Source organism: Chaetomium globosum, genomic scaffold (genome assembly GCF_000143365.1).
Source record: "Chaetomium globosum CBS 148.51 scaffold_2 genomic scaffold, whole genome shotgun sequence".
Taxonomy (NCBI): domain Eukaryota; kingdom Fungi; phylum Ascomycota; class Sordariomycetes; order Sordariales; family Chaetomiaceae; genus Chaetomium; species Chaetomium globosum.
The window spans coordinates 306,877-318,764 of NT_165977.1; the positions used below are offsets into that span (position 1 = coordinate 306,877).

Sequence of the window (11,888 nt, forward strand, 5' to 3'; positions counted from 1 at the left end):
CCTGAAATGGTGCGGAACTCGACCTGGAGCCGGACCTAGGCAGTACAACGCCGGCGGGGCGTCGTTTGAGGAAAGTGATGTTCGCTGTCGCGGTACCAGTCCAAGCCGGAGACGGCGCTGGGAGTAGGCGAGCTCGGCACCGGGCGACCACGTCGGATACGTCCGTGGTGATGTTGTCGTAGGCCGGGAAGGAAAGCAAGAGCGGTTTTGCGGCGCCTCGCAGTGCGAGAAGAGCTTGTGCCGCAGGCCCGCGGCCGAGGGGGTTTGAAGCGGTTGCGCCGCCGGGGGTGGGGGGTTGAAGTCCTTGCGGCGGCGGGCGAGGGCGGTGCCCGCGGCGGTGAGTTGGGATTCGATGCGGGCGATGGTGGAGCGCGGGTAGAGGGCTTTGCCGGAGGTGTAGGCGGCGAGGGTGGATTCGATGACGAAGGCGGTGCGTTGGTCGCGTTGGGTGGGGGTCATTTGCTCGTAGGGGCCGGGTGATGGGGGAGACGTCGATGTAGGGGAGTTTTTCGTAGATGCGGCGAATGAGGGGGATGGCGAGCAAGCGGCGGATGTCGAGGAGGGCCATGTTGGAGGGGTCTTCGTCGTCGTCGTCGTCGTTGAGGTAGCCTGTGAAGGCGCCTTCTTGGTACCGTTCACCGCGCGGGATGCGTGGGGTCCAGAAGCGCCACCAGAGTGCTGAGTAGGGGATCCAGCGGTCCTCCATGTCGCTGAGACACCGTGAGGCGTAGATTAAAGGGGATTTCATCGTTTTGTGTGCTGTCGTGATGGACTGAGGCTTCGTTTCACACTCTCACGTTCTCACCGCCGTGAGGGGTACTGGGGTGAGCGGCTGCCGATTGTGAGCGGATGTGATGAGGGTTTTTTTTTTGGGTATTGTGTAGTTGAACCGAAAAGATGGCCAATGCCTCTTACCGTGAGATCCGACGAAAAGGTTGCGAGGATGGAGATAAGCGTCGTCTGACTCGAATCACGGATTGTGGTGGCCCAAGGCCTCCTGCGGCTTACCTGCACTGTGCAGATGCATACTGTGGAGGCACTCGTATCAGTGGCAACGATGCATAAGAGCGGGTACATCAGTCCAGGCAACCCATCAGCGCCTCACGTTTGGGGCTGAGGCACAGCAAGGGCATGCCCCGGTCAACGGGCCGCCGACCACCCGCTCGAGGCCGCAGGCCACTCGACCTCGGCGGCCTATGAGCGTCTGCCTCTTTGTGGTACAGACGCCTTTTTGCCTTGGCACGTGCGAGCGGGTGGTCGGCGGACTATTGACCAAAAGCACGCTGCGTTTCTTGGATGGTGAAATGAAGACTGTGGTGGGCAATGACAGGTTCACGTCATCGTCTCGACATGACTCGTAACAAGTTGAAGCGATCGATACCCGCCTCCCTACCTACCTGGTCAATGTACAACGATCCAGTTTACACGCGGCCAGTTCTGACACAGCCCTCAAATATTACTTCCTAATTGGAGCACTTGGTGGTTTGGTGCCCCGACCCGCCGTTACAAAGGCCGTGGGACGGCAGAGAGATTCGGTCACATCGGGACCTACAAGCCGTATTACGGGGAGTAGGTGCCCGGAGCAGAAGATTTGTTAGGAAGGTCCTTGGCTGGCTGATGGACTCTGGCCGGCTACTGGAGTATAGGCTGGCCAGAAGGCTGGAGCTAGAAACAGTGGATGGGGAGGGCTAGAGGGCCCGGAGGCCGGCAAAGGGCCTCCTTTCTTTTGCAGTATGACGGATTCATAGATTGTTGATCTCAAAGTGGTAGACAGAGGTTTTTATCCGGCCTATACGGTACGGTTTCCTTTGTAAATAGCAGTAGAAGGACCGGCGCGCCCCAGGGCATATCGGTGTAGGAAACAATAATAATATTACTTCCTAAATAGAGTCTCTCTAATCGTACGGGGTCGCCAACCTAATTGTACGGGGTCCGCACAGACTACATGGATTGCGCCACACCTGAGGGGGATCTATTCCAGGGAACTCAGGCATCGATTTCTATCTGTCAACTAGCCAAGGGGGTGTCCGGTTCTGGCCTCCCGAGCTGTATGGCTGCACTAGACGCTGGACCTGTAACTCCTTGGGTCTCGTATACTCTATTTTGCTGGCCTCGTCCCCGTCCGCGACCTCTTCCCCGTCTTCCTGTAGTCCCCCGAGCCCCCGAGCCCCGTCCACGTCCTCGTGCCGGCGTCGGTGTCGACACTTCGATATCCCGTCCTTGATAGAGGTGTCCCTGGATCTCCGCCTGGTCCATAAGCTCCCATTGAGAGGGATCACGTTGGCGGCTCGCAGCGGCTCGTCGACGATAGTTGTCTCCACGTGGGATGGCAGCAATGGGGATCTGCTCGGGTCCAATAACTGGTCTTCCACGACGTACCACAACTGCGAGGGGCTCGAGGATAGGGAGATAGAGGTCCCCAGAGGCAAGGTCCTTGCCGAGCCTCCAATGCTCGTGGGTGTCTCGGATTGTAAGCTCCTCGGTAGCGCGGAGCCTCTCCTCAATCTTGTGGGAACAAGGCCAAACTGGCGCCGGAACGACCCTGTACAGGAGTCTTCGTCAGGTGACTGGGCACGTCGTTGTGCCTCTGTAAGCTTGGAGAGAGCCTCGACGCGACGGTGGCAGAGCTGGTGTTGTAGGGTCACGAGACCTAGGGCCTTCCTGCTGATCTTGAATCGTACATCCCCAAGCCATCTCTTCCCCCGATATTGCTCAAGCTGGCGCGGTGATAGATTCTCGCTGTCTAGGTAGGGACGATAGGGAAAAAGGGGCAAGCATGATGGGGCCGTTGCTCAGAGGCCACGGAAAAAAGGGGGCGGCTCGTGGGTTCTCAACGGGGGTTAGGGTTGGGCGAGGGTTGCCGAGGCTTAGCCCCTCTTAGGTGTGGCGCAATCCATGTAGTCTGTGCGGACCCCGTACAATTAGGTTGGCGACCCCGTACAATTAGAGAGACTCCCTAAATAATACCAGACAATAAGTCCCTACCTACCTAGGTACCTAGGTAGGTAGTCGTTCTCTTTCCTCGCTCAGCGACTGGTGATCATATGAATCCACGCTAGGCCAGTTGCTATAACCGCCACTAGACAACTTGCCGCCGTCCATGCTGTTCCCCAGTCTCCGTACACCAACCTCGATGCCATAACCGCCACCAAAACCAGTGTAACAGGAACTGGAAACACCACCGATTTGGGGTTAAAAGTCCAGCCCTCTGTAACCAAGAGTGCTTCCCATTCAACCGCCGAAAGCCCCACATCTTCACAGCGTTGAAGCTGCTGGGCTATGTGCCTACAAAGTTGATATTTTCGTCAGCGTCAGCCTGCACTGCTTGAGAACGCTCGAAGAACTTAGGGTTGTTAGTGGGCATACTCTTTCGTGTAGACTAGCTTCCAGGGCAGTGATGCACACGAGCCAACGGCAGATTTTGGATTGTGGAGGAATTTAGCATAGCGTGGAACCATTTGGAGCTCTCCTATCTCTACGCGTCTCTGGAAATGAGCGGAGGCCTCACAGCAGGCAAGAGGGTCATCTTCCCAGACGGGGCATCGACGTACGAAGACCCCATCGGGATCATAGCCACAGACAGAATAGCCGTCGCGATAATGACTAGTGATATTGCCGATGTCTGTGGCCCGGTTTGCTTCTCGTAATGACCTCACTTCGTATGCGAGGTCAAAAGGCTCGTAAGCTATGTCCCAGCCATCGTCTGGTTTTAGAGGATGTCCTTGCTTGTAGATCTACGCACATGCACATCAGCTTCGGGTTCCTTCATCTCAGAGATAATTACTCATAGGTGCCCTACAGTAACTCTTTCGATCTTGTTTACGCCAAACCCCAGAGGATGTATGAGTCGTCTCAGCCGTCTGTTGCCTCTTTTTGTATCCCAGGCATCCCGCAATTGGCGCCACTGCGTCTCTGCGTCAAATGCTTCCATACGCACGGGGTAGGCGATGCCCTGACCGTCGTTACCGTGGCACAGGAACACCCATCTGTTGTCCGCATCCACCCATATGTTGTCCACATCCACCAAGGTGTCCTCTGCAGCAGACTCTTGCTCTTCTTCTGATGGTGGCTTCAACCCGTAGGCATTCCAAGCCTCTTGACGAAGTGGACGCTGTGATTTACGTTGTGTTGACGCAGCCGATGTCAGTCCCACTTCTTCACCGGTGCTCTGGCCGGTTGGAGAGGATCGTGGATTTGCGATGGGAGGCACGGTCTCTTTTCTAGTATTGATCGGTAGTAGTGGCCTGTCGGGGGGTTGTAGGCGACGACGCCTGGCGATTTCTTGGAGTCAATAAACGATCTTAGAGAGAATGCAGTATGGGCAAAACAAACCAGAACAGCCACCAAACCCCATTAGCGGGCATACCATTCCGCCCATTTTCCTGCCCCTGGCGTCCCATGTAGGGGGCCCAAGAGGGTTGGCCGCCGCTTGCCGATGCTATATTTGCTTCGATGTCCTCGCTCTCCGGCTTCGGGGGGTGTCGGAGGGTGTGAAAAGCCGGGCGAGGGCGAGAAATAGATTCGGAATCCATATGTAACGGGCGATGGGAAAATGATACAAATGTAAGAGAAATTACCTACTTTACCTTCTTGCCGGGGAAATTTGTATTGATGTTGTCAAATCTGCCTTATGCAGGTGAAGCGACTGCGCCACATTATGGACGGTAGCTTAGGGAGCCCCAACATGACAGGTGCCTATGTAAGGTAGTTATAGTAGACGATGCGGAGGCTGGACTCTGGGCTTTTTGATGTACCGGTCACCGTTCCCTCTTTTCCGTGCCTTTAATGGTGAGGTTATTCGGAGCTCGTGCACCTACAGCGTCTTTGAATTTTGAACTCGGCGCTGGAGTTGGCTTAGCTGTGAACTATGGCACCGTGCTGAACCAATTCTCGCAAAGACCCTACACTCTCCCATATGCCAACAGCCCTCCCAAACCAGATCCTGAACGCGGCAGAACACCTATGAGGTTGAAGGGTGAGTGGCCATCTTGACATCCGCATACTAGTTCTCCCCCCGTCGCTTCGTCAATGTACGGAGGTGCCTCTCAGGTCGAATCAATTAATCTCACATGGTAAAACTTCCCAACCATGTAGGCGAGTTTCTCTCGAGCCCAAGAAACAAAACAGGGTTGAGAGTACCTAGGTACCTGAGGTTCCGGTGAGGATTCGGATGCTGGGCACCCAAAACCCCGACTTTCCCAATATGGTTAATACATGTACACAATGTAAGCCAATCAGATATGACCCGACACGCGTGTTTGACCCCGGCAGTCCCGGGCCCCACATGACGCCGAGAGCCTCTCACAGCCCGTGGAACCCGCGTGTCTGTACGATTATGTCATGGTCGAAGGAAGCTGTGGGAGGCGGGATTGGTCCAGACCATTGTGTTCAGGATCATCCTCTTTTAGGATGGGATCATCAAATCAAGGTTGAAGAGATGGTATAATATCATGGATTGTAGAAGGGAGTTCCTACCTACCTACAGCGCCATGCACGGAGATCATCATCAGCTGCACAGTTACCTCACAATCTCACTTACATGCTTTGATGGCTTCTCGGCAAATCTGACTTGAGAATCGAGAATAGATATATATACCCTCCCATCCATCATGTTTTGGGTCGCTCTTGTCTGCCACCAAACCAAGTACCACCATCGCTTAAACCCACCACCATGACCCCCCGCCTCCTCTCCCTCTACTTGGCATCCCTCGCCTCAGCAGGCCTCGTGGCCTCGGCGGAAACACCCAAAGTCAACTGGGCTCCATGTCCCGCCGGCGAATTCAACACGACGCTTGACCTTCAATGCGGAAACTTGACGGTCCCGCTAGACTATACCGGAACCGCCGAGTCCGCCAAGGGCAAGACTGTCAACTTGCAGCTCGTCAAGGTTCTGGCCCCTACCCAGCCGTCGCGCGGTGGCATCCAGATGAACTTTGGAGGACCGGGCTCACCGGCCCGGGGGGGGACTGTTTTGTATGGGGAGTTGTTGCTGGCGTACGTTTCTCGCTCACCTTGTTTTATGTTCTTGCGTCTACAAGAAGCAGAAAGTTTACCTCATTGGTGTGATAAAAGCGACGTTATTAACGGCTCTGCTGGATAGCCTCAGCGGTGGTGAATACGATCTCATTGGGCTCGATCCTCGGTTTGTTACCCTAACTCCCCACCCTTATACACTAAAAGCAACAGAGAAATTAATGTGGCTTGAACAGAGGAACCGGCACAACGATCCCCTTCGTCTGTACCAACAATACCTTCACCATGGGCCAAATCCTCAACGAGATCGGATCGACTCTCGAGTCGGACAATGCAGAGCGACGATCCTGGGCGCGTGGCGCTATCGACGCGAATATTTGTAAAGAAGAAGGGAATGCAGACGAAATTGGCCAGTTCATCGGCACGGCCTTTGTCGCAAGGGATATCCTGAGCGTTGCCGAGGCCATCTCGGAGGATGGGTTAATACGGTACTGGGGTGAGTGTTACTCTATGTCTGGGTCCGAGTTTGTTTTTTCATCCGTGGATTTGGGATCACGCCCGTGGTGAAAACAAGGAAAACGGTCTGACGCGAACAAAAAGGAATCTCGTACGGCACCACACTCGGAGCTACCATCGCAGCCATGTTTCCCGACAGGATCGGCAAAATGATCATCGATGGCGTGTCCAATACCCGTGACTACTATCACGCACACGCGTAGGTCTCCTTTTCTCTTTTGCTACCTCTATCTCCCATCTCACCTGTCGTTTCTCATATGTTCTCTCCTTCTAACATTCCTTGATAGTGACTACGAGCAATGGTCCGATACGGACCTCGTCTTCCGCTACTTCTTCGACAGCTGCATCACCGCGCCGCCTGGGGAATGCGCCCTTGCGGCCTTCAACAAGACGGCCTCGGAACTCCACGACGATGCCTGGGCCTTTATCGAGGGCCTACGAATCTCCCCGGTCGCAGCGGGCACAACCCTCGTTGACATGGGAACCTTCAAGAGCATCATCCTAGGGGGGCTGAAAAGCGTGGGCGGATGGCCCGCCATGTCCGCCACGCTAGCCGCCATCCTCTACGGAAACGAAACCGAAAGCAAGGCCGCCATCCAATCTTTTGTACAGCCCTCCACCGCGACGCAGTATGCCATCGCCAGTTTTCCCATCGTGCTCAGTCAGTACGCCATCCTCTGCAGCGATCGCACCGTCAGACTGGATTCATTCGAGGCCCAAGAGCAGGCCGGCGCCTTTAAGAAGCTCTACGAGATTAGCAGGTTTGCGGGAGATACCGTCAGCCCCATCACGGCTCATTGCACGCAGTGGCCGTGGAAGGCGAGGGAGGTTTACAAGGGGGATTTCCAAGTCAAGACCAAGAACCCGATCCTCCTGGCGAGCAACACCCGCGATGCGCATACCGCACTGAGGAGCGCGTTCAATGTTAGCTCGGGCTTTGAGGGGAGTGCAGTGCTGGAGGTGAATGGTACTGGTGTAAGTGTTCCTCCCCCCTTACTGCCGTCTTTTCTTCGGGACGAGTCCCTCGTACTAATAGGCTGAACAGCACGCCACATTCGGCGCCCCTTCTCTCTGTGGATTCTTGGCTACCAGGGCATATTGGCAGAACGGCATGCTCCCCAAGCCCGGAAGTGTCTGCGATGCTCCCCATCCCTTCTCCAGCTACACCTGGGATGACGTGCTGGAAGAGGTGGCTGGTCAGAGAAAGAACAACACGCCGGCTGAGAAGCGGAGGGTGAGTCCGAGATGGTGGATGTAAAACTGTCCTGACAAAACTTCCCATTGGGTGCTTTCTCCTGCCAACCCGTTTCATTTCTCTAGAGCTTCGTTTCGACTTCTGTCCGGGTTTGTCGTTTATCTTTCTGTTTGACCTTGCGTGGTGGAATTTGATAGAATGCACATACTACATGTATGAACACGGAGTGGTTGGCAAAGCGATGGGAATTCGAGAACATAACCAGGAGGACACACAGTTACTTTTCGTTGTTTTTCTTTCGCGTGTTTCTTCCTCATTGACCGTTTTTGTCTCTCTATCCTCTAACAAGTTCAACCCTTCTTGAATTGCCGTACATCCATCCGTCTCTTGAGCAAAACGTATAGGTACAATAACATGCTAGCTATCTCTCTGCTGTCCATTATCATCATTACTGCCCTGTTTCCATGCCCCCAGCCGCGGCCTCCATCGCATCCGTATACACACCTGCCACTATTTCCGTCTCCAACAACGTGGAAGGCAAGACACATCCAGGAAGTTCAGGTAGTCCAACTTGGAAGCGGGTCCATGCAATACCCTCCCGTACCCCCGGAACATCCACAATCTCCGAGAACAGCACCAGCGACGAGCTCTCGGCCACGATATTGCGCCCTTCCGGCACCAGGACCCAAAGCGAGGGATCCCGTTTTCCTCGGTGGACAAGAACCCCCCAGTACATAAGAATGAACAGGGCCATAGGTTCCCGGTTTCGGACGGCCGCCGAGAAAGGTGCTCCCGCAACGGCAAACATTGTATGGAAGTAGGCCTTGCGCCTATCCCTGAGGTCCTCAGCATAACAATACTTTGTCTGGCCGATGGCGAGCTGATAAACATGTATCTCGCAAGCCAACGGCCTCTGTCCATCCTGCATCATACCCGGCATTTCCCCAGTAATCACAGCACTACCCTGAACAGTCGGACTCGTCGGGGCCACGCGGACCAGGCGGGAGACGGCCGACATGAGCTCCAACGCGGCGCGGGTCTTCTGGTCCAGCTCGTCCATCAACGCCAAGTCTACCGTGTAATCGCGCAGCACGGTCGGGAGGGGACTCGGCCCGGCCAGGATCCACGCCATGTTCTCGGCGACGATGTGGCCCGACTTGAGCGTCACCTCGGCGTGCTCGCACACGCGGTCGATGATGCTGACGTGCTTGTCCGCCGGCGGCACCGAGAAGTGCACCACACCCACCAGGCTCGAAAAGTAAAAGACTAGGTCGACGTTGTCGGGCGTCAGGGCGGTCACTTGCGCGCGGAAGTCGGCCATGGCTTTGTTGCCGTACTCCAGCGCCGTGCGGAAGTAGGATGCTGAGTCGTTGAGGGAATCGCTGGTCTTGTGGGACACGGCGAGGTCGACGGCTGCGGTGGCGAGGAGGGCGTTGAGGAGGTACCCGTTTCGGAGGGCGGCGCGAGGGAGATGGTCGACCAGATAGGCGCGACACACTGGGGTGGACTCGGCGCTGGTCCATGACCGGGTGGACCAGCGGTGCATGAGTTCGAGCTCGAGAATGCGGTTGCTCTCCGTCGAGGGGGTGGAAGAGGAACGGGAAGAGAAGGTGCTCGGGGGGAGGGCGGGCAGCACCGCCGGAACGGGAACCGCTAAAGATGCTGGTGACGACCTGCCGGATGGCGCGGTGGGCTGTCGTAGAAAAGGGTATGTACACGTCTCGGGCTCTTTTCGCATGACGCAGTGTAGACATGGCGGTCCTTGTTCGTCGCACTGGTTTTATTTGGTCAGCCTCGCTTTGCTAAACGTCCCTTCTGAAGACTGGAGAGGCAGTGCACCATGGTTTAGTATTTACCTTGACGTGCCGCTTCTTACAGCTTTGACACCCATTTCGGGACTTCGTATGTGATTTTCTTTTGATCATGGAGATCGTACCCGAGGCAAAGAGCGATAACCGTACGTGGAGGCTGTCCGCGCTAGCTCTACAGTGGCTTGGGTGGTTCCGTGGAAAAGAACACTGTCGGTGACCTGGAAGACCCGATGATCCTGTGGCAGTGCCCCTGGGTGCGTGCCGCTGTGGTGCGGTTCCCATTGGTTTGTTTCGTTGTTCAAGAGGGCAGGGATGCTGACGTAAAGTCGGTGATAGCTCTAACGTTAACTAACTAGTTGTTACCACTCTTTCGTGCCAGAAATCGCGTAAGTACCTATTCAAGGGCGTCCAGCAGCTCCGTAGATTTACTCCTTAGGGAGTATGCGAATGTGCCCGGTATACACTTGTACGGTCCAACAAGTGAACCACCGCAACAAGCCAATGCCCTGGCTACCCAGGTATAATCACAGCATTGGCACCCCTGTAGCCGTTGGCACCGCATTTTGATTCTCTGCTCCGTATGATGCCCTCCCTGGAGAAAAAAGACCTCTCCGTCCACGTAAAGCACGAAACAAGGCTTCTGACAACACGAGGCAAAATAGTTCTGGGTTGATCAGTAGGTATGTACCTACCTAGCTTTACAGCCTGAAGAGCTGGACAACAGATATAGGGGCATGCCAAATGCTACTTCGGTTGACGAGCTGGAAGCTTCTAATAGAACCGCATCTTGAATCTCAAGCGGAAGGTTGTTGAATTGAAGTTCTCTCAACTCTCGCGGATAGCCCTAGAAGTATGGTTAGGTACCTAGGTAGGCAGATAACACACCTCGGTATTTGAAGGCGATCTATCAGTTGTGTAAGGGGAGCGTCTCCATCTTTACCTTCGGTGTTAGGGCAGTCCAGAGCAAGGCGCCGAGCTTACCTAGATCTCGCTAAAAATATCTAGGTACTTCAGAAAATAGGGAGGGCTGATACCCAAGTCCTCCTGACCGCTATCGAAAGACCAAAGAGTTTGTCAAACATGGGCTAGCTCGTACAATCTATCCTCGGCCAGATAACAAGTGAGAATCGCCCCTTCATGCTGCAATGACCTCAGTAAGCCCAAGCGAACTGCATGTGGCGGCTGACCACCACCAACTCCAGTCCGAGCCGGCGACATGTTAACTCCAATCGTAGATCCGAGCCCCGGCTCCGTGGAAAGATGCAACGACACTATTCCGAGCTTGGTTATTGTGTTATCCCAACGGGTTTACCAATTTGAAACGAGGCGAAAGAAAATAAAGAAAGCCGATCGTCATCGGCAATAAGATGAGAAGACTCGGTCCCAAAAAAACCTCACCCGCATGGGGCCATTCAATGTCGCATGCATGACCTGCATTGCACCCTCACATTTTCCCCCACGTCCGTGCATTTTAAAGCCATAAACATCAGATTGAAACGCCCTTTGGCCTGGCGGCCACGAAGACTTTTCCTTTTCCTCGACGCCCCATTTCTTTGCTACGCCGGCATCCAACATTTGAAGAAACTAAGGCCGCCCTGCCCCCCACACCAGCACAATGAAGACCGATCATATCATCGCCGCGCTCGCAGGAACATATTCCCTGATAAACAACACCGTGTATGCTGCTACATGCCTTTCTCCTCCCCAAGATTACTAACAGCGGACCAGCTGGCGAAATGGGACGGAATTACCCAGCGCCTGGGGTAGCAACCCAGTCGGCCTTCTCACCTACACCCGTCAGGGTTACATGGCCGCGAATATAGCAGCCACGGAGGAGGAAGTGCGCCCGGTGAACATCCGCTGGCCCCCCAAAGACACCGACGCCGATGCGGATTGGGCCTTGGTGGGCAAGCACGCCATGTCGTACGCAGGATTCTTCAGTATTAACGCATCGGTGCCGGCGACAACGCATCGTGGTCAACTCCTACATGGTCCTATGGTAGCCGCAAGTGTGCCGGTCATGGTCGGGTCGACTTCACCACGCAATTATGTTGTTCACGAACGGGAGGAGGCAACGTATTTGTTGGTCTCGGTTGCGTCGGATGACCCTACGTTTCGGTCGGAGATATGGTGGAAGCGGGTGGCAAAGGGGTAAATTCCAGATTTTGGGTGGTATGGGTTAAGGAAGATCCTTTTTGCAAAGTCCAAGTTCTGGGTATCAGCTATCTCTGAGCTTGTGAAGATAGGTAGGTACCCACGTTTGCTGATGGAAGGTTGGAAAGGGGTCCCTGCTGGTACGAATGTATGTATATACATACTCGCGGGCACAAATCAATATACCTACCCCGAATCCGAGATCCAATATGCCAAACCTTACGCCCTCCTTCAGTTCC

General features: G+C 54.8%; 4 protein-coding genes across 4 annotated transcripts in view; 1 reads left to right on the top strand and 3 right to left on the bottom strand.

Moving 5' to 3' along the window:
- Positions 1-1,027, bottom strand: part of CHGG_02233 (uncharacterized protein) — a gene marked incomplete at both ends in the record, with an annotated part of 2,008 nt that extends 981 nt beyond the window's left edge. Inside the window, 2 exons of the mRNA XM_001228748.1 lie at positions 47-710; positions 1,009-1,027. Coding sequence (XP_001228749.1) covers positions 47-710; positions 1,009-1,027 — 683 coding nt within the window. The remainder of the gene's footprint in view (positions 1-46; positions 711-1,008) is intronic.
- Positions 1,028-2,000: 973 nt separating this feature from the next.
- CHGG_02234 (uncharacterized protein) lies at positions 2,001-4,378 on the bottom strand (the record flags this gene model as incomplete). The annotated part of the gene is made up of 4 exons (XM_001228749.1): positions 2,001-2,669; positions 3,552-3,734; positions 3,938-4,111; positions 4,367-4,378. 4 exons carry the CDS (start codon positions 4,376-4,378, stop codon positions 2,001-2,003), a joined length of 1,038 nt encoding a protein of 345 aa, XP_001228750.1.
- A 1,293-nt stretch (positions 4,379-5,671) lies between these two features.
- On the top strand, positions 5,672-7,747 carry CHGG_02235 (uncharacterized protein; the record flags this gene model as incomplete). The annotated part of the gene is made up of 5 exons (XM_001228750.1): positions 5,672-5,994; positions 6,210-6,469; positions 6,574-6,688; positions 6,777-7,464; positions 7,535-7,747. The coding sequence occupies 5 exons, from the start codon at positions 5,672-5,674 to the stop codon at positions 7,745-7,747; spliced, it is 1,599 nt and encodes a 532-aa protein (XP_001228751.1).
- A 385-nt stretch (positions 7,748-8,132) lies between these two features.
- On the bottom strand, positions 8,133-10,713 carry CHGG_02236 (uncharacterized protein; the record flags this gene model as incomplete). The annotated part of the gene is made up of 3 exons (XM_001228751.1): positions 8,133-9,377; positions 10,381-10,399; positions 10,592-10,713. The coding sequence occupies 3 exons, from the start codon at positions 10,711-10,713 to the stop codon at positions 8,133-8,135; spliced, it is 1,386 nt and encodes a 461-aa protein (XP_001228752.1).
- Between the last annotated feature and the right edge of the window lie 1,175 nt (positions 10,714-11,888).